Genomic DNA, 21389 nt, shown 5'->3' on the forward strand with positions numbered 1-21389 from the left:
TTTGCCATTACTATGCACACTTTCTCTTTTTTTTTAATAATTATGGTTAAAGTTAGGACGAGTTATTTAAAAATCGTAAGTGTTAATATATTTTGATGAATAAAAATAAAATAGTTTTAAATAAATTTTATATTAATATTTGATAAATTTACTAAGTGTTTTACTATAAATATTGTCTATAAAATAATTTATAAGAGCAAATGGTTTGTAAAAGACGATAAGTAAAGATTATAATAAGTAACTTTTAATCATCTGTCTATATATACGAAGTAAAAGTACAAAAACCTATAAAAAATTATTTTTTAGAATAATAAGATCATACTTTTTAAATAAAAATAAAAGTGTTTTCCTTTTTATTTCTCATTTCATGAACTAGTAAAATAAGAAAAAAATATAAAAAATACTTTTTGGGTACAATAGAAGACTTACTCATATCAGAAAAATTAAAAAAAAAAGAAAGAAAGAACTTGTATATCCTATCTAACAAATGTTTGAATATATTTAACGTGAACCATTAAGTGCATGACTATTTGATGCAGCACACATCAATGTGAAATATAAGAAGACTCTAACTTGAATATCATTTCATTTAAAAGTCAAGCCTTATTTTTAATCAGTTTCTTTTGTAATGATCCTTAAAATATAAAGGATAATTCTTGTTGTTTGATTTATTTGAAGAAGCATTCGTATGAATACTTAAGTGTATAGAATTTAAAAGACTTATAAAATAAGACTTTGTATATTTAAAGTTGAATAGTAAAAATATTGGTCAGAAGTTAAAGACTAAACATAGCCATATTATTGTTGAGTGAATGTATACAAATTTCTGTGTACTTTCAAACCTTTTCACTCTATCTTTTGGAAACAGTCTTTTAACTCAACTAAAAGCTAATTTTTTATGTTTCAAACTCAACTGAGTTTCGTATTTATAAAAGAAAATTAAAACAAATTCAATACCTCTTCTTTTATTGTTTTAATTTTAAACTTTAATAACCATTCAATTTATTAATTAGAGAAGTCAAATAAACATCAATAAGTTAATATAATTAATTGATACAGTTAAAATTTAAAACTCACACAAACTATATATAGTGCGTACATGTGAGTATAAAATTTATTATCCAAATACTATTGACACAAAAATAATTATAAATTAAATAAAAAATCTATATTTATTTAAAGAATTACTCTCTCTTCTTTCAAATGCTTGACATCATTAATAATTACATTAAAGTAAAAAATTATAACAATTTTTTTTTCAATATAACTGTATTAACTCACAAAAAAATTATTTGTTTATTATTTTAATTTTTATTATTAATGTATGAACTTTACCTACCTAAGTTTTAAATAACAAAATATAAAAAAAGATGAGTCTAAATAAAAATTTTGATCAAGATCTAATTTTTAAGAAATATAATTCATTATTTCTAACATAAAAACTCTTCAAAGGACCATATATTCATGACACATCCATATAGAAGTGATAAGAATTGAAAAAGCAATATGTGCTTTTTTGGTAAGAAAAAAATAAAAAAAATTTAATTCTTTTTTATCTTTTATAATATACTCATTTTTTTTCTAAAGGTTTAGAAATATTTAAAAAAATATTTAAAATTATACTTAAATGAGTTGTAGTCATATTTGAATACGTGACTGAGAAATAGTGAAATATTGACCGTAGGCCATTGATTAAAAGTAACATTAACTCCAAAGGAGAACTAGTATAAATTTACAAAAAAAATTCTAAAAAATATATTCAACTTTTTTTTTATCTTGCTTTTATTTTAAAACTTCTTTTTCCCTTTTAAGTTATGACTTCCTCTTTCTCTTTTTTGATAATTCATTTTTGTTATTGGTCTTAATAATATTAATTAAAATTATTAAAAATATATTTAATTGAAGTACATTATAATTGACTCACATAAAAAACATTTTTTAAGGGATTTGTTTTCAACTTCTTAACAAACGTCTTAAAAATATATGTTAGCGTTTTAGTTACTAATAGTTTTTGAAATTAGATGGAAGGATTTTTTTTGTGTGTTTATTTATATTTTTTAGACTTGTTTCTTTTTTTTTATTAAACAAATTTTTTTTATCTTCTTTTACTTTTTTTATTAATAATTATTTTTGTACAATAAAAAATAAATTTTTTTTGTCTTAACTATAAGTATCTTTCTCTAGAAATATCCTATTTCAGTTGGATAAGATTAGTAAGAATAATAAAGATCACTATTTAAGTACTTAACACAGCTGCATTCATTAAAATTTGACTTTAAAATCACAAATAAAACTGGAATAATCTTTCGCTAGTTGATGCAAGTGCTTAACAATAAAAATAATTATTGAAAATTAGCTAATTAGCTCTAGCAAGTGATTAAACAATTAAATTTAGGTTTATTTCAGGATTTATTTTTGTTCATTTTCTTTTATGATTTAAAGACAAAAAAATCTTTTGAAATAAAAATACATTATTGTATATGCTTGATAACGTTAATCATAGAAATTTTAAAGTAATTTATACATATTATGTTAATCAAGTAAAAACTAATATGTGTAATACTTATGAACTATTTTTTTAAGTCCATTCATCCATATAATGTGATAAACCAGTTCTTGAAAGGCGTGTTGGTTTACTGAAATATCCTTTGTTTTTATTTTTAATTACAAAATTGTCAATATTTTTAGATTTATACAAAAAAAAATTCTTAATTTTTTCGATACAAATATTTAAGAATAAAAAGTATTTTCTAAAACCAGATAACATCTAATAATTCTCTGGTGATAGTGTACAAAGTAGTGAGACTAAAAAATGAAAAATTAGATATAATATTCATGCTTTTAATTTTATTTTAAAATATAATTTTAATTTTGTATGAAAAAATTTATTATTACTTTAAATTGAAGGTATCATGTTTTTTGGATGTCTAATCACATTTTCATGTTATAAATTTTAATCTGCCTGTAAAATCTGACGTTACACTCTAACATTCATTAATAGAAGAAATTTCCATAGATTAAAAAAAGGGTGAAATGAAAGTTCCATATACCAATAATTCAGGATTTGATCGGAGGACATTTCGCATCAACGAAGATGCATTGAGAGACAAGGCTAATTGTTTTGTCTGGATGATGAGTAGCAAAGTAAAATAAGAAAATAGAAAATGTAAATATAAAATAAAATAAAAAATATTTAAATAAAAATTTACTTGTTTAAATAAATAATATAAAAATTTATTGAATAAAAAAATAACTTAAGTGACATTTTTCTTTTATATCACATCTATTGTTCCTCCTAGAGAAGCATTAGTCTTCAGATCTATACTCCGAAGTGATGACGTCCTTCTGACTGATACTGATGTGGCCTGACGTGGAGAGGATACTTGTAAAAGTTACTCCAATCCTAAAGTTAAGATTCGGTTATAAGTAATAAGTGCTATTTAATATTGAAAAGTCAATTATTTACCTGTATTTTTTATCTTCCTTTTATAAGTAATGATATGAGCTAATGAACTTGCTGAATCAATCTGATTTTAACCTTTTAATTAAAGTAGATAATAATTTGTTAATTACTATTAATTAAATTAATTACCTTTTAACCTTAAGATAGATTATTTGGCCATGGTAGACTGAAGGTTACTCGACTACCTTTTCCTACATCTGTGAATTCGAACTTCTTCATTTTCTGACACAAATATAAATTTCATGTTGCTGTATTTTTGTATTCTTGCTATAAAAATATAGAATGTGAGGATTAATATAAAAGGAGAGAATTTTTTTCCTTGCGTGTCTGATTATATTTTTTATTCCTTATACCTAAAAGTAAAATATATAAATAAATTTTTTTCTTTATTTTCTTTTGTTCAAAGTTTAATCACCATGCATTCCAGCGAACTATAAATAATGTTAGATCTGGATATTGTCCAGGCACACACATGGGAATCGGAGCTTGGGAGTTTTCTAACATAGGCCAATCAACGAATGATACGGTAAAGATCCTGGGGCCAAAACCTACATCACACGATCAAAAACCGATCATTATCGATCTCCAAAATCAGAAGATGGAACATTGGGTGTGGTGTAGACAGCTACCAGTGAAGCCAAACATACAGCAATAGCTTTAACAGCGGGCTCCACACCACCCTCCTGTTGCCACTTGCCACCACCCTCATATAAATCCTTCTGATTTTCAAATATTCAATTTAAATTCTTTAACCCAAAATTTCACTTAATAATTAATAAAAATATAATAATATTTTATTGATTTATTAAATAAATAAAAAATATACAAAATATTTAATAAAAATATAAAAAATGTATTTAATATGATAAAAACTTAATTTTAAAGTAAAAAAAAAATTAAAGATAGTAAATGTGAGTAATTAAATTTATAAAAATAAAAATTACATATATGTTAAAGTATAGGTACTACAAATGTAATTAAACATTTTTATATTAAGATTAAATAAAAAGTAACTAATATATAGATTAGAATTATAGTTTATCCTAATTTAAGAATTCAGAACTCTACAGAGAAATCTGCGTCATTTATTTATAAAATTAATATATCAATAGTTTGGTTTTTGGTTCATGGTAGAAGATGTTTCACTATGTTATTCGATGGTAAGGATTATTTGTGTGTGTATGTTTCCTTTTTATATCTCTTGGTTCGCTATGCTTGTATGCTTCTTTGAATTAATGTGTGGTCCGAATTGGCTGGTTTTTATTATCTATATTTGATAGAGAAATGTTAGTTATACATGATTGGATGTGTACAACATTATATATATATATATATATATATATATATATATATAAATTTGATTAAAAATTATAAAATTTATCTTATTGATTATACGCCTTTAATCAAACATTAGGAAATCTAATATGATTAATGTAAAACAAAATCATATATTTGTACTGTATATGATAATTATGTCCAATTGAAAGGGAAATAAAACAACTACCTCTGCTGTGATTCGCATATTGCAAAACAGGATAACATAGTTGAACCTAAGGATAAGGAAGTGGGGTCAAGCAAATCCGACACTTTCACGTGCATCCAAATGTATAGTGCCAAAGAATTTAACTACCATACAAATATCAAGAACAGTGATAATAAAAAGGATGTGAAACGTTTACTTTAATTTTTTTAGGTTCCCTCTGCTTCTGTGCTTCATGATTTTGATTATACACATTTACCCCTCTCCGAAATGGTAGGGGTTACCGGCCTTCATCGTTTTGATCATTTCACACATTGATATAAATATGATAGGTACAATATATCATACGGTGATAACAAATGAAATACAAAACTATAAATATATTTAATATATTTTCCTCATAATTTAATTTATGTGTAATTTAATTTTTAATATTAATTATTTATAATCATTTTTTAAAATTTTAACTAATATTAATACAAATATTACAAAATGAGATATATTGTTATTTTATATAAATATATAAAATATTTAAATCAAATGAAAAATATAGATAGAGTGTAAATAAAGTTTTGTTTTTGTTTTTCACTCTTGTTTAATTATTTTTTATATTTTCTATCTATAAATTATTAAAAAAAGGATATATTACATATTTATTACTAGTATTAAATAAAAATTCAAATGAGTATTTAATTTTAAAAAATAAAATAATCAAAATTAAGATATTAAAATCATATGTAAGTTAAAACATAAAATAAAAATATTATTAAACCAATATAGAAAATCATAAATTGAAGTGTGGAAAGATTAAGATAAAAAGATAAGCTTGATAAATCTTAGAATTATATATATATATATATATATATATATATATATATATTTAAAATTTTAATTTCTAAAAAATAATTTTAATCCTTAAAATTTAAAAATTTAATAGCTTTGATTTTTATTAATATGACGTAAAAAACTATGATAAAATTATAAATTAACACATAATAATTTTTAATTAATTGTATGAATATCAATTTAACTAAATGTATCAGTAAGAAATTTGATATTACTTAGGAATTCATCTCGGTATACTTATCCTTTTTAGTGCACCTTATAGTGCTAATTATTCTAGTTTAACTGATACAGTTCGAAAAAAACTCTCTTAAGGAAATATATATTCTTTGTCAATGATAGATATGACTATTTTAATTTAAGGTAGGACTATTTTAATTTAGTCCACTGTTCTAAGTATTCTAAATTATATTATGTAAATCTAATTAATTTTAATAACTATTTGCAATGAAATCAACAGTATGTGTAAAAAAATTTCTGAGATTCTCTGAATCACAGAAAATGTCATATGGTTTCGTGACAGAAAATTGGTCCTCCCAAGAAAAGAGGGGTCTCGAATAGAAAAGTCTCTCGTGTTTGGAAATTTTTTTTTGTCTAGATGCATATTTATACATGTTAGCTTAGTCTTTATTTATAGGAAGGTAACAAATGTGCTAATTGTTTAGCTTATATAACTTAGTATTTAAATAATAATTGTTGTATTTTACAACAAAATTTTTAATTTTAGGTTCTTCGTTGAAATTAGCTTTTCTTGAAAGTGGCTCTCCAAGAGTTATTTTGTAATTTTTTTAAAAAAATTTTAACCCCTATTTAATAAAAAAAGTTTAAAAAATAATAAACTAAAAACAAAAATACGTGTAAAGCAAAAGAATATTATTCTTCTGCAAAGGTGACTGCATAATGATATAGCCTTTATCTGGAAGGCTGGCCACTGCACTCCCATTAGTCCCATACAGGTGAGATGTCTTTTCTGAGCAAACGATGTCTTCATTGACGGGTTTGGATTCTCTCGAGGGAATGGAACGCCGAATAACATGAAATCATTGAAAGTTTTGAAGTATTTGTAAATATGTAACGATTATTTTAAGGTAAATGATTGGCCCACATGTATGAATGGCCAATGCAACGGGCACTTGATGGGGAGTGATATCTGTTAAATGCATGACAGTTTCAACTTAATTAATTCTGATCTGAGATATTTTTCTTCCTCAGATCAACGCAACAATTGCTTCTTCAAGATTAGTAGTATAACTTTCATTTTTAAAGTTTATTTTGCTGATTTGATTTAAAAAATATTAATATTTGTCTTTAATTAATAATAGCATGGTAATAATGTAATTATGCTATGTTAATAATCACGGTAAAATTATTAATATCATTATGTAACGTGCATCACAAATAAAAGGTTTTCATATATATATATATATATATATATATATATTATAAACTATTTTTTAAATTTACCAAATAAAACTAAATAACTTTTTAAAAATTTTTTTTCGCATAATCCACGATAATCATCCAAACACACACTAAAATTCACATATATAATCATTTTAATTAAAATAAATAATCGTATTTTTTTATTTAGAGATAATATATTCAAACCATGTAAAACTATTATATTATGCTACTTGATCCATATGCACTTAGTGATATGAAAATAATATTTTATATAGACACATTAGAGTAATACTAAAACTATTTATATAACTCATTTCTGTCTCAAGCACATGATTCTTTATTCAAAGAAAAAAAAAGCGGTGTTTTTGTTGTTATTTTCGTTTCAATTAAACAAATGGAGAATTTTTACATATTTTATACCAAATATCTTTAAAAATTTATATTTTGTTATGAATTTTTTGTAACATACCTTTTTTCTTTTATATTTTCTCTTAAATCTTATAAAGTGTTGGTGAAAGATAAACAAGAAAAAAAATAAATTTTATAATAAATCATGTAATGTGATAAAAAGTTATTATTTATGCATAATAAATATGATTTTTCAATATACATTACAGAGTAAATAATAAAAATTCAGTAAATAATATTTTTTATTAATTTATAAAATTTATTGTTATAAATATTTAATAATTTCAATAAAAAAAATATATTATTAATATATAGTTTATAATATTTTAAACACATTAAAAAAAATATAAATATCATTTTTCTTTAGTTTCATATAAATATGCATTCTATTGTCTCCTAATTTAAAAATAACATTCATAATTTCATTTCTAGACTTAGTGAACTAGGCCACACATCTTATATTTAAAATTACATAAAAATAGTGCGGTAAAAAATAGAATAAATCTTTACTTTAATTTTTAAAATATATAATATTATTTAATTTAATTTCTTAAATTTAAAATTTGTAGTTTTAATACCTAAAATTAACGATAGCCAATTATGTTAGTATTTTAAAAGTAGCATAGCGATGATATGTCACATTAAGTAACATGTGTTGTAATACCCTCTTTTTTATTATTCGGTAAATTATGTTTTGTTTAATATTAAACAGTATTAGAGTATATTTAGAAGAGAGTATGGAGGATTTTTGACAGGATTCTGGTGCAGGGTTGTCTCGCTTAGGTGGGCAAATCTCGCTCAGGCGAGACTGAGTGCCTAAAAATATGATGTTGCAGGGCTATCTCGCTCAAGCGAGTTAGGATAAATTCAGTCCAACTGTCACCTCACCCAGGCGAGAGTGATCTCGCTCAGGCGAGCTGAGATCTCGCTCAAGTGAGATGAGTCGCTTAGATGAGGACTCACAGAAAAAAACATCCGGCTCTCTAGACATCATCTCGCTCAAGCGAGAGCGCACTGGGATGAAGGGTATTTAAGAGGTTTTCAGTTTGAAAATTTCATTTCATTCCAAACTCATGTTCCTCCACTATTTTCTCTAAACTCTCTTTTCCTCTCTAAAAAAAAAAAAGCCTCAGAAACTCTGGTTACTCTTCAAATCCGAGCTTGGACGTTGAATCTAAACGACTACAAGTCCTCCACTATTTTCTCTAAACTCTCTTTTCCTCTGTCTAGAGAAAAGCCTCAGAAACTCTGGTTACTCTTCAAATCTAAGCTTGGACGTTGAATATAAACGACTACAAGTAAGTTTCTTCAGATTAAATTTTGTTTTCTCTAATCGTTTTTCATATTTTTCATTTCTTACGGATATCTCTTGGTACTCAAGAGAACTTCTATCTTTGAACTATAATTTTCTTCAATATCTCTCAGTGAACTCGTATTTGAGGTAAGGAGGGCTCTATTTTATCGTTCTATTTTAGTATTTATTTTGTGCTCATTAAAGCATTGTTATATGGACATTTCATGAAAAGATGTGGTTAAAATATCTATAATGTGAATAATGAATGGAAATATGCTTGTTTGATTGCGTGAACTGATTGATTATTTGGATTAAATGGTTGTTACATGCTTATATGTATTATACAATGAGCATTTAATGTGAAATATTATTAAACTTGCTGAGTGATTATGATGTGATTTTATGAAATATATTTGGATGAAATGATACTAATCTAAAGGATTTAATAGTTGTAACTACATTAATAAGGGTATGAGTGAATGAAAAAAAGGATAGCTCTAAGAATGACTTTAAGTGTCAAATATGGATTAGATCTAGTGTGAATAGTTATAGAGATACACTAGGCTATAGAGTCCGGAAACACTGAAAATCTGGGAGAAATATAAGGTGATGGGCGACATTCACGTATGTGTACACACTCTTTCTGAGAGCAAATGCGTCACATGACCTCACACTTATTTCTTGACTAGACTCCTGGCTATGTCTTTACTAAGGGGCTCGATTATTATATACGTTGTATTCGTTTGCGTGGGCTAACCGGCAACTATTTACCTAGTTGAGTAAGACATCAAGAAATGTTGGAGACATCGATATCTTTGATCACAATGCACTAGGAGTGTGTATTGGAATGAGAGAATAGATAAAGTATAATGAATTGTTGAGTTGTGTATTTGTGAATATGTTAGCAATATAAATAAGTGTGAAAGTGAATATATTTTCGTTGTATTATAAACCATGATTCTTTTTTGTAATGTAATAATTTGTAAATAGTAGAATAGACACTCATCCTTACTAATATTTTTAGGAAAACAGGATGATAGAGTCTCAAGAAAGAGTTAGACTACTAGATAGTTCAATACATAATAGACTTAATTATGTATTTAATAAATATCAAAGATTATGTTATTTTAAGTTTGTTGTTCTTGTTAAAGATATACCTAGGACCTGGGTTATGTTAGAGATGAATTTCTTTTGTAGTATCACTTTTAATTTTCCTAGGAGCAGAATACATCAGACCCCATGTATCTATATGTACAGTGGTATTGTTAGAACTCCGACAGCTCTCACCTATCTATTCACTTATCATGACCACAACCATTTCGGGAGACTGTCCTGATGAAATTTCGAGCGAGTGAATGACATAGAGGTCACAGCTAATTCAGGCGATCGTTACATTGGATCAGATGATGATTTGGATTCTGAAATTTTGGTTGAGATAGAGAGTTGATACGTGGTTGATGAATAGGACTGGTCTTCAGTGTTGGGTTATGTTTGAGACTGCTCTAGGACTTAAATTTGCATATATGATGTAATTATTTTGGCTATGAAAATATTATTTTAAGTCCCATATATTATGACAAACAATTTGTAAATTGTTATACTTGAAATATGAAATGCATGTTCAGCTTCTCAAATTGGAAATTTGATTATGGTTTATTATAGTCTTTAAATGTATTGTTGCTTCCATTGTATTGCACGTATAGGAAAATTTTGTTTATAATAAACCCATTTATAAAGTGACTTTTAATAACTTGTCATAATAAGATTTATCGTATGCGAAAATGTCATTTTTATCCTAATTAATAATAAAGAATGCAGTTTTCATATTTTAAAATTTTAGGGTGTTAAAATTTGGTATCAGAGCAGTTCATCCAAACCAGCGTGGGGTATGAGACTAGTTAATCGATGTGGTGTGTTATGTGTTATTGTTTAGAAATTGTTTGTTAATACAACCTAGTGGTTGTAAATTTTTTGTGATTGAAATGTTTGTATGGTTTGAACTTGATATGAAATGTGTAAGAATGAAAACTGATGTGTGAAATTTGATTTTTCTAGAATTAGAATTATGGCTGGTAGAGGTAGACCTGTTGGTGCTACAAATGAGATTCTGGCCCACATGACGCAAGTCTTGGAGACCTTGGTGCATAACCAAGATTTAGAGCCAGCAGAGTATCGTGGACTCTCATTGTTCATGAAACATAACCTTCTGAAGTTCAAAGGAAAAGTTGATCCTGAAGGTGCCCAGAGATGGATAACGGATACAGAAAAAATCTTCAATGCAATGGGATGTCACAAGGAACATAAGGTGGTTTATGGCACCTATATATTGGGAGGAGAAATAGAGGATTGGTGGAGATTTACCAGTCAAACTCTGCCATAAGAAGAAGGGTATATTCTTTGAGAAGCTTTCAAGTCATGTTTCCTAAGAAACTATTTTTCCAGAGGCTTAAAGAAACAAAAAGCTCGAGAATTCTCTCAAGCGAAGAAATATGTTTATGGGAGACTATGCTGCAAAATTTCATGAGCTTATGAAATACTAGCCTTATTTCTAACATGAGGATGAAGATGAAGATTTATGTGCCTAGTTTAAGAATAGGTTGAGATTTGAAATACGGGGCCGCAGTCAGTGTGTTTCAGCTGACTGATTTGCCAACATTGGTTAGCAAATGCTGAATATTTGAAGCAAACTCTAAAGGCAAGATTGTAGATAGCCAGATTGGAGGACTGATGGCCTCTAAGGTTCCCTAGAGGACCTTACTCTGGTGTAAATCACTCAGTCAAGGGGGACTGCATTTCGTGGAGGTAGTAGCTGTAGTTTCAATTTCTCAAGAGGACCACTAAGATGCTTTAGATGTGAAGGCCCTCATCTAATGAGAAATTGCTCACAACCATCATTGACTTGTGGTATTTGTGGGAAGATGGGGCACTTGGCGAATAATTGTTGGTTAGCTCCTCAACGGAGTGGGAGTGCAAGTGGAAGTAACACACCTATATCCAGAGCAAGTAGTGGAGCGAAGCCGAATGTGCAAGGCAAAGTTTTTACCATGAATGGGTCTGAGGCATCTAAATCTAATGAGTTAATTAGAGATAAATGCATTATTAACAATAGATTATGTGATGTTTTGTTTGATTCTAGTGCCACACACTCTTTTGTTTCTATGGATTGTGTGAACTGTGTTGGACTACCAATATCTTCTCTGGCATGTAATGTCATTGTGTCCACTCCTACAGCTAAGCCTATGGCAACCTCTTATGTATGCTTAGGTTGTTTTATAATGGTTCATGGTAGAAATTTCTGTGTGAACTTAATCTGTTTACCGCTTTCTCAACTCGATGTTGTTTTGGGTACGGATTGACTGTCATCCAATCATGTTCTGTTAGATTGTAAGGAGAAAGCTTTAATCTTTGGTGATGATACACCAGGAAACTCTAGACTCCTAAGTATGGGTGAAACAAGAAACACAGTTGAAACTAAGGCTTTCATGGTGTTGTTCTCTGCTGAGATTGATAAGACTGTGAAAGCCGAGTATATTTCAGTAGTGCAAGATTTTCTAGAAGTTTTTCTAGAGGTTGTAATAGAATTGCCACCAGAAAGAGATTTCAAATTCACTATCAATTTGATTCTAGGAGCAAGCCCAGTATCGATCACACCATACCGAATGTTACCAGTGGAACTAGCTAAGGTAAAAAAGTAAGTGGAAGACTTATTGCAAAAGCAATTTGTGAGACTAAGTGTATCACCGTGAGGAGCACCAATACTTTTGGTGAAAAAGAAGGATGAGAGTATGAGAATGTGCATGGATTATCGTCAATTGAATAAAGTGACGATTAAGAACAAGTACCCAATTTCCAGGATTGATGATTTGATGGATCAGTTACGAGGAGCTTTGGTGTTTCCAAAGATCGATTTGTGATAAGGCTATCATCAGATCTAAGTGAAGAAGAAAGATATCCCCAAGACAGGTTTTAGGACCTGCTATAGTTATTACAAATATTAGGTGATGCCATTTAGTGTGACTAATGCCCCAGCAGTGTTCATGGATTATATGAATCGAATTTTTCAGGAATTTTTGGACCAATTGTGGTGGTGTTATTGATGATATTCTAATATATTCCAAGAGTCATAAGGAGCATGTTGAGCATTTAAGAATTGTCTTGCGATTATCGAGTGAAAGGCAGATGTATTCAAAATTGTCAAAGTGTGAATTCTAGCTTTCACAGATACAATTCTTGGGACATGTTGTGTCAAAGGAAGGAATTATGATCAACAAAGCAAAAGTAGAAGTAGTAGCCTAATGGCTTCAACTGAAATTAGAAGTTTCCTTGGATTGGCTGATTATTATAGAAAATTTATTGAAGAATTTTCTAAAATAGCGATACCTTTAACAAAATTGACGAGGAAAGGAAAAGACTTTGAGTGGAATGAAGAATGTGAAGCTAGTTTTCAGAACTTAAAGGAAAAGCTAACATCAGCACTAGTGTTGATATTGCCAGAACCGGAGCAAAAGTTTGAGGTATATTGTGATGCTTTAGGACAAGGATTGGGAAGTGTTCTAATGCAAAAGAGTAGTTGCTTATGCTTCAAGACAACTTCGACCTCATGAAGTCAACTACCCCACACATGATTTGGAATTAACAGCAGTGGTATTTGTATTGAAAATCTGGAGGCATTACCTATTTAGATCAAGATTAGAAGTATTCAGTGAACATAAGAGTTTGAAATATCTGTTGGATAAGAAAGAGCCAAACATGAGACAGAGGCGATGGATAGAGTTTCTTAAAGATTATGACTTCACATTATCTTATCATCCTGGAAAGGCAAATGTCGTAGGAAATGCATTGAACAGGAAATCCTTATATATTTCTTCCATGATGATAAAAGAATGGAAATTGATCGAAGAGTTTAGAGACTTGAATTTGATGGTAGAAGTACGACCTAAAAGATTTTACATGGGTACTTTGAAAGTTAATAACGATTTCTTGATGCAAGTCCAAAATGCTCAATTGGAAGATCAATATTTGCAAGATAGGGTGCAGCCAAAGGATGAAAGCAAAAGCTTAGAGTTTTATCGTGACTTATATGGAATTATAAAATTCAAAGGTAGAGTGTGCATTCCTTAAAATGAAGAATTACAAAAAATGATATTGGAAGAGGCACACAAGAGTTAGCTGAGTTTCCATCATAGAGCAATGAAAGTGTATCACGATTTGCGAAGAAATTTTTGGTGGTACAACATGAAGAAAGAGATATCCGAGTATGTTGCAAAGTGTTTAACATGCCAGAAATTGAAGGCAGAACATCAATGTCTACTAGGAAAATTACAACTGTTAGAAATTTTCAAATGGAAATGGGATAATATCTCCATGGACTTTGTGTCTGGTTTGCCATGAACAAAGAGAAATCACGATGTTGTGTGGGTGATTGTAGATTGCTTAACAAAGACTGCATGTTTCATTTCGATTAACATGAGGTATAAACTAGAGTCATACCTCAACAGCCTCGTGTAAGATTGAATAGAATTTTGAATAGAATTCGGGGTATTTCTTGTAAGATTGGGAATAAAGACAACTCATACCTTAACAGCCTCATGAAATCTTTATTGATGGATTATCAGGAAATTCTGGACCAAGAAGAGAATTGTTGGTTTCATCAGTATAAGATTAGTTGGATTAACTTAGGAGATAGAAATAATACTTTCTTCCACAAAGCAGTCATCATTAGAAGGCAGTTTAAAAATATTGAAGCCCTTAGAGATGGTAGTAATACTTTATCTTTGGCTGAGAGAATTACTCTTGCCCAATCTAGTATTATGAATATCCCCAACTATTACATGCAAACTATGATATTTCCTAAATATATTTGTAATGAGATTAATTCTATATTTAAAAGATTCATTTGGGGTTTTTTAAATAAAAGGAAATGTCACCTAATAGGTTGGGATAAGATCTGTAAACCTAAGGAGAATGCGGCTTAGTGTTCAGGGATATTAGAATGGTCAATCAAGTATTTATGATAAAGTTATGTTAGAGATTGATTACGTCTCCAGAAACCTACTGGGCCAAAATTATTAACTGTAAATATAAATTTTCTTTTAGGAAAAACCCTAAGGATAGTATCAGCCAAAACTCCTCTCCTTTATGGAAAAGTATAACTGTTGTGTGAGATTATTTTTATAAAGGCCTTGGTTAGGTCCTTGGCAATGGAATGACTATCCGGTTCTGGCAGGACAGTTGACTTAGTGATAGCCAATCCCTATCTAGTATAGTTATTCAGCCTATCCCTGATAATATGTTTGATGACCCTGTTGCTATTTTTTTCCTCCATGATAACTGTGATTAGGATAAAACTAGGGGTTTTATTCCCAGATCTAGCTGTGACCTGATTAATAACATTAACCCCCTCCCTTGCTGAGGGTCAAGACCAGGTTTACTGGAATTTAATCAGTAATGAGATCTTTTCCTTAAAATTAGCCTATAGGATCATTATGAATTTTGATCAGTCTACTAACACTCAAAATTCCATCTTTGACATTATCTGAAAGTGGGAGAGTCCTCCTAGAATTACCACCTCTTTGTGAAAAATTGTCCATGACAAGCTCCTAACTAATGAGGAGAGATTCCACCAAAATATGATTGATTCCCCCATTTGTTGAAGTTGTCAAAAGACTCCTGAAACAATACCCCATTTTTTAGAGATTGTTGGGTTACTAATAGTATATGAAGTTGAATCCTCCCTTCTGATAAGTGGGCTACGTTCTTTAGTTTGGGATTGTCTAGATGGCTAGAGTTCAATCTCTCCAAAAATCAATTCCCCCTATACCCTCTTTGAAATAAAGTTTTTAGAGTTGTCATTTGGAACATTTGGCGTAACACAAATAAGGATATTTTTCAGGACAAGCGTCTAAATAGTAAAGATTTGTTTAACAAAATTATGTTTGATATTGATTACTTTTTTCTGTTTTGCAGGTCTGAATCTTGGCTTTTGGCTACTGGTGGTGGTTGTACTTGAATTGTGAAGTGGTAGCCTCCCTTGGAGAATTAGTTTAAGCTAAACATTGATTGGGTTGTCTCACGAAATAGGAGTCTTGCTAGTTGTGGTGTTCTGATTAAAAATAATAAAGGAGATATTTTGTTTGGCTTCCATAAGACTTTGGAATTTTGTCTTCCCATAACAGTGGAACTTTGGGGCCTTTTTAGGGTTTACAGCTAGTCATAACTAGGAAGATCCAAGTGGTTTGAATAGAATGTGACTCAAAGGAGGCTATCTCTTTAGTGGTTAATATTCAAAAAAATACCCATCCCTTATTCTCTATTATTAAGCATATTAGGAATTTTCTTAAAAAGATCAAATTTATTAAAGTTAATCATGTTTTTAGAGAAGCAAACTATAGTGCTGATTGGCTAACTAAGTTAGGTCTTGATTTTGATTTGCCTTCTGCTATTTTTGATAAGGCTCCTTCTTCTCTTGAACCCTTCTTACAGCTGGATTCTTTAAATACTTTGTGATCTAGACCTAGTGTTTAGTTTGTTTTGTTTTTGGACTTTTGCCCCATTCTATATATAATTTTTTTTAAAATATTGATAATTTAAATATCATTTAAAAGTAAAAAAAAAATAGAAAGAAATTATAATGAAGCCATAAGTTATAAGAAAACAATTAAAAATATACACTCATATTTTTTTTTTTTGTATAATATACAGTCATTTAATTATGAAGAGTCAAAATTATAATATGAAAATTATTAATGTTTATAATAGATTTAAAATAAATTTTAAAAGATAAGAAATATTTTATATTTTGTGCTTATTAGAAATAATATAAAATTTATTGAACAGTGAATAATTGGTTAAAAATTAGGTTAGAATTTTCCACTTTATTTCACTTGTTAACCGTTAAAAATATTTAATAAAAGACAGCATGATTTTTCTGTCTGGGTGGGGTATGCCCGTGTGGAGATAAAAGCATTTGGATTCTTGTGCTTAATGAAGTACCTCACAAGCTAGTTTAAGATGGTAACAATTTGAGTATTAACAAAGACCGGGATTTCAATATTTAAATGGAAAAGGTCTATAATTTTTTTTAATGGAATGTCTACTAGTATTTTTAAGTATTGGAAACAACATTTCTCAAAGGTTATATAATGTAAGTGCATGAATACATTTTCTAATCAAAATTATTTCTTCTTAATATCTTCACATTTTAAAGCTATGAAACTGATCAATGTTTTAAGAAATAAAAAATTTAATTTTATTGAACATACTATAATATCAGTATGAAACGTATTGGATAATACTTTGCAAATTTCATAAAGCGTGGCATCAAGCTTTAAGGCACACATTTTACAAATCACATGCCAGAATCCAAAACTTTACGAATTCCCAAAATAATATATTCGCCAACTTTAAAATCAAATAGGAATAAAAAACTTTACATAGAAAACAAATTAATCGGATAAAATTCATATTAGTCCCATTAAATAAATAAGGAAAAGTCTACTAAATTATCCTTTAATTTTTATAATTTATATAAATTTTACTTAATAATAGAAAGATACCTCTAGTGCTCAAATTTTTTTAAAAGCTATTAGTTATGATTATTTTAATAACTTAAAAATTAAAAAATATTTAAATTTTTTTATGATATATTATTAACTTTACTATTTATTACATATATTTCATATAATATTAATAATAATAATTTCACAGATAAAAAAAATATAGAATATATTTTCAATCTTTAAGACCTTAAAAATTATCTTATAAAGATATGCTACTAATATTACTCTTTAAACCTTTGTGTTACTTTTGTCTGTCCCTCAAAATTAATGACCACAATTTTTTTAACCGCAATGCAAATTTCCAGTCACCCTACTAACTAATTATCTAAAAATATTGATCTACAGCTATGTATGTTCAACCGAAAATGAATCTTTTGCAGTTTTTATGTGAAGTTCAGCTTGAATTACCATTCTTGCACTCCTCTTCCCTTCCACTCTCACCTCTCTTCATTCCTACTCTTCTTCTTCCAGTTTTTTCTCTCTCGTGTTCTTCCTCATCCCTTTTCTTTTTAAGTGAAATTTTTTATTTTTGTTTAAGCAAATTTAAATTATTTAAGCAAAAACACATTGCAAGCTATAATTTTCGTCAAAACTGCATAAAATCTGAATTCTTAATTAATTGAATTAAATTAAATTAATAATAAAATATACTTTTATACTATAAAATTATTAAATATTAAATTAATATAAACTTTATTAGCACCTTAAAATATTAATTAATATACGCATAAATATTTTATTATTTTTATTCAATTATTAAATAATATATGTATAAAATAAAATTCCTTTATATGGAATATTAAATTAGTTAATTTAAAATGTAAAAAGTCCTAAAATTGTTTTTGATTTATTGTAACTCACGTTTAGCAAATAATTCAGTAAATATGTTAAAAAATGTCCAAATGAAAATTGAGGCAGATAGAGTTTGTGCATCAATGGCTGGAACTATCATTCGACTATTTTTTTATTCGAAGGGGGCAATGACATCCTTAAAATTAAAGTGAGACGGAAGATCAATATTAAATTAATTTTTTAAAGTAATTAAGAAAAAATATAACTTGTTATGTTTTGCTTACACTCTAGGGAAGGGTGTGAGATGGATAAAGAAAAGAAAAGAAAAGAAAAGAAAAATATATAAAATAAGAAATATGATAAATAATATATTAATAATAAAAAGATAAAAATATATAAAAATATATAAAAATTCAAATATAATTATCTAACCTACTAAACACTTACACAATTAAAAACAAAAAATTGTTCCGTGCTTATTACGTGTGACTTATTTTGTAGTGTTATGACTTTAAAGATAAATATTTTAATCAATTTGTACTTTATAACAAATGTTAAACATGTTGTGTCTATATTAAAAAATTATGAGAAAACTACTTGGAACAACATTCATTCCAAACATACATGCGTTTTTTACAAAAAGAAAAAAAAAACTATTTTCAACATTGTTAAAGTGATCCACATTTAATATTTTATGAAATACTAAATATGTAATTAGTTTGTTAATGTCGTTTGCTAAAATTTTTTTATCATTTCTTCCTCCAAATAAAGATTTTAAATTTGAATTTGTCTTTTGTAACAATGAAAAGTTTTTGTTGTCTATTTTACTGCAAGAACTAACGACAAAATCCTATTACCGAAGGGAGAAGTTTGATATTTAGGATATGACTTTTGATTATATTATATTGATTATCAAGCTATTTCATGAAACATTACATATTATGTTTCTCTGTATGTTTTGACTATATCGGCTAATTGGCAAGAAAAAGGGTTTTTTTACGTAAATAAAATAAAAATGATTAAATATTATGTATGTGTACCGAAATAAAAAGTTTTACATAAATATTTTTATTTGAATTACATGAAAGTTGATTAAAACTGATTTCAAACATGAATACAAAAGTCAATTATAACTGTTTTTAGCATCGCAATAAGGAAGTTAATTATAATCTACTTGTGTTATAAGAAAGTTAATTATAATCAACTTTAGTTAAAAACATACCCTGCCTTAGGTGCATTTTTGGAGTTTGAATTATGATCTATGTATACACTTAAGTTATATAATTTCTTTTAATTTTTTACTGAAATTAAAGAAAAATAATAATTTTAATTAAATTTGTTAATATTTTTGTATAATAATTTTTATAAACTATTAAATGATATAAATGTAAAAGTAATATTTCAAAGTACATAAAATTTAAATTCTAAATTGCATAAAATTAAAATTCCAAAGTACATGAAATTAAAATTCTAAAATACATAAAATTAAAATTTCAAAATACATAAAATCCAAAGTATGTAGTCTATAAAATATATATACACCATATAGCATATGTGACTATAGGTCACGCTTGTTGCGTCTGAGCCCAGCAAGGTGGCTCCTTGTTGCACAATGACGATATACAATCTATCATACAGGTCTACAATGTGCATGTTTCTACTCCTACTGACTTTGGTCATGCATGTATTGGTCATCTACTTCCTGCTGTTGGACTTTCCTTTGATGCTCTTCCTCGCCCTCCTCGGTAAACCATTGAAGGAGGGAGTTCACATTTGTGTTGGCGATGGTAAATTATCTAGTGGTGGCATAGATCTAGCTATATCGATTGAATTTAGCCAAGCCATAACCTCAACATCTAACATGAAAGGTGGACTAAAAGATATATGTCGTGCAATATCACCTTGAGCTAGACCTGTAACAAAATGTTGCATAGGACTAGGAGTAAGAAAAGAATATGATATGAACTAATGATTAGGGCCTACCATAAACTATTGGCTGGGGGTCATACATGGTTAGCTAGGGCCCAACATGAACTGATACTAAGAAAGATCAGCCATGTACTACTGTTGGCTATGTCTTGACATGAAGTGCTGACTGGGGTATGTGGGTGTCGGGTGGTATACGTAGTGTGAGGTAGGTTGTACAACTAGATTTGCATCAGGTTGTACATCATGTGCTGGGAGGTTGGCTAGTATATGCGCCTCATCACGGTACTGACGTCTACTAGCACGTGCACCAGCACACAAATGACACATAAAAGACCGTCTATCTGTAACATTATTAGGGTGTGTGATGTCAGGTGCTAGGTGGCATGTAGTGGTACACCATCAAGTAAGTCCCTAAGCTCTGCATCCTGTGGGGCTCCATCAAACGACAAAAATCCATTAGCGACTGACAAGTACCACTGAAAGTACTCGACAGAGGGACGATCATCATTAGTTAGAGGATATTGAACTCGTCGCTCCCTACGTGCCTCCCATGCAGCATGTTATGTCACATGATAATCAGGTTACCATATATCTAGATCACCCCTCCCATCCTTAGCGTGCAACCGATTAATATTTATCTGGCTGATTGGTATGTGTTGTGCTTTACCAAATTGTCAAACTACCCGATCAACAGGGTGTCACTAAATCACAGTAAACTGTATAAGAGTAGTCACAAATGTCTAAACATTATCCTCATCATACACGAAAGGAGGTGTAATGTTCTTGACCTCATTGTTGCTGTAAGGTATCCACCTAAACTGAAATAAGTAATAACAAATATTAGACTATTAAATAAAATCATCCAAAACAAAAGTTAACAGCATACACCCTATTTGAACTTACCCTATTAATGCCAATTGAATCAATGATCCTCCTATATCGCAATAATTTATCTGATCTCGTCGATGACCTATAACTTTTTCACTTGAAATGGGCATAATTAGTTTTTACTTGCAAATTTAACATATATAAACAACAAAAAATGATATATTGATAAATATATGTACCTCAATGCTAGTGGAAAAGTAAGAGGATGATGGTGCTTAGGGGTATTTTATACCATGCCCAAGACTGTAGAAGAGGCAAACAACCTGCAATTTCGGTGACATTGTATTTCACTGCATGACAAAACTTACGATAAAGGGATGCTAGAACAAC

The 21389-nt window shown here is 28.6% G+C and overlaps 1 protein-coding gene across 1 annotated transcript; it reads left to right on the forward strand.

Annotated features, from left to right (window-relative positions):
• The first annotated feature begins 11810 nt into the window (after positions 1 to 11810).
• On the forward strand, positions 11811 to 19991 carry LOC113862243. The gene is made up of 3 exons (XM_027495342.1): positions 11811 to 12156; positions 12274 to 12575; positions 19881 to 19991. The coding sequence occupies exons 1-3, from the start codon at positions 11811 to 11813 to the stop codon at positions 19989 to 19991; spliced, it is 759 nt and encodes a 252-aa protein (XP_027351143.1).
• Positions 19992 to 21389: the final 1398 nt, after the last annotated feature.

Source organism: Abrus precatorius, unplaced genomic scaffold (assembly GCF_003935025.1).
Source record: "Abrus precatorius isolate BTA unplaced genomic scaffold, Abrus_2018 Scaffold3, whole genome shotgun sequence".
Taxonomy (NCBI): domain Eukaryota; kingdom Viridiplantae; phylum Streptophyta; class Magnoliopsida; order Fabales; family Fabaceae; genus Abrus; species Abrus precatorius.

What these genes read in the sequence shown, in the direction of transcription:
- LOC113862243 (XM_027495342.1), top strand. Translation starts at nt 11,811, where the DNA reads ATGGGGCACTTGGCGAATAATTGTTGGTTAGCTCCTCAACGGAGTGGG. An exon ending in AACCTCTTATGTATGCTTAG is followed by an intron (nt 12,157 to 12,273) that starts GTTGTTTTATAA and finishes ATGTTCTGTTAG; the next exon opens with ATTGTAAGGAGAAAGCTTTA. An exon ending in TACCAGTGGAACTAGCTAAG is followed by an intron (nt 12,576 to 19,880) that starts GTAAAAAAGTAA and finishes TCTATCATACAG; the next exon opens with GTCTACAATGTGCATGTTTC.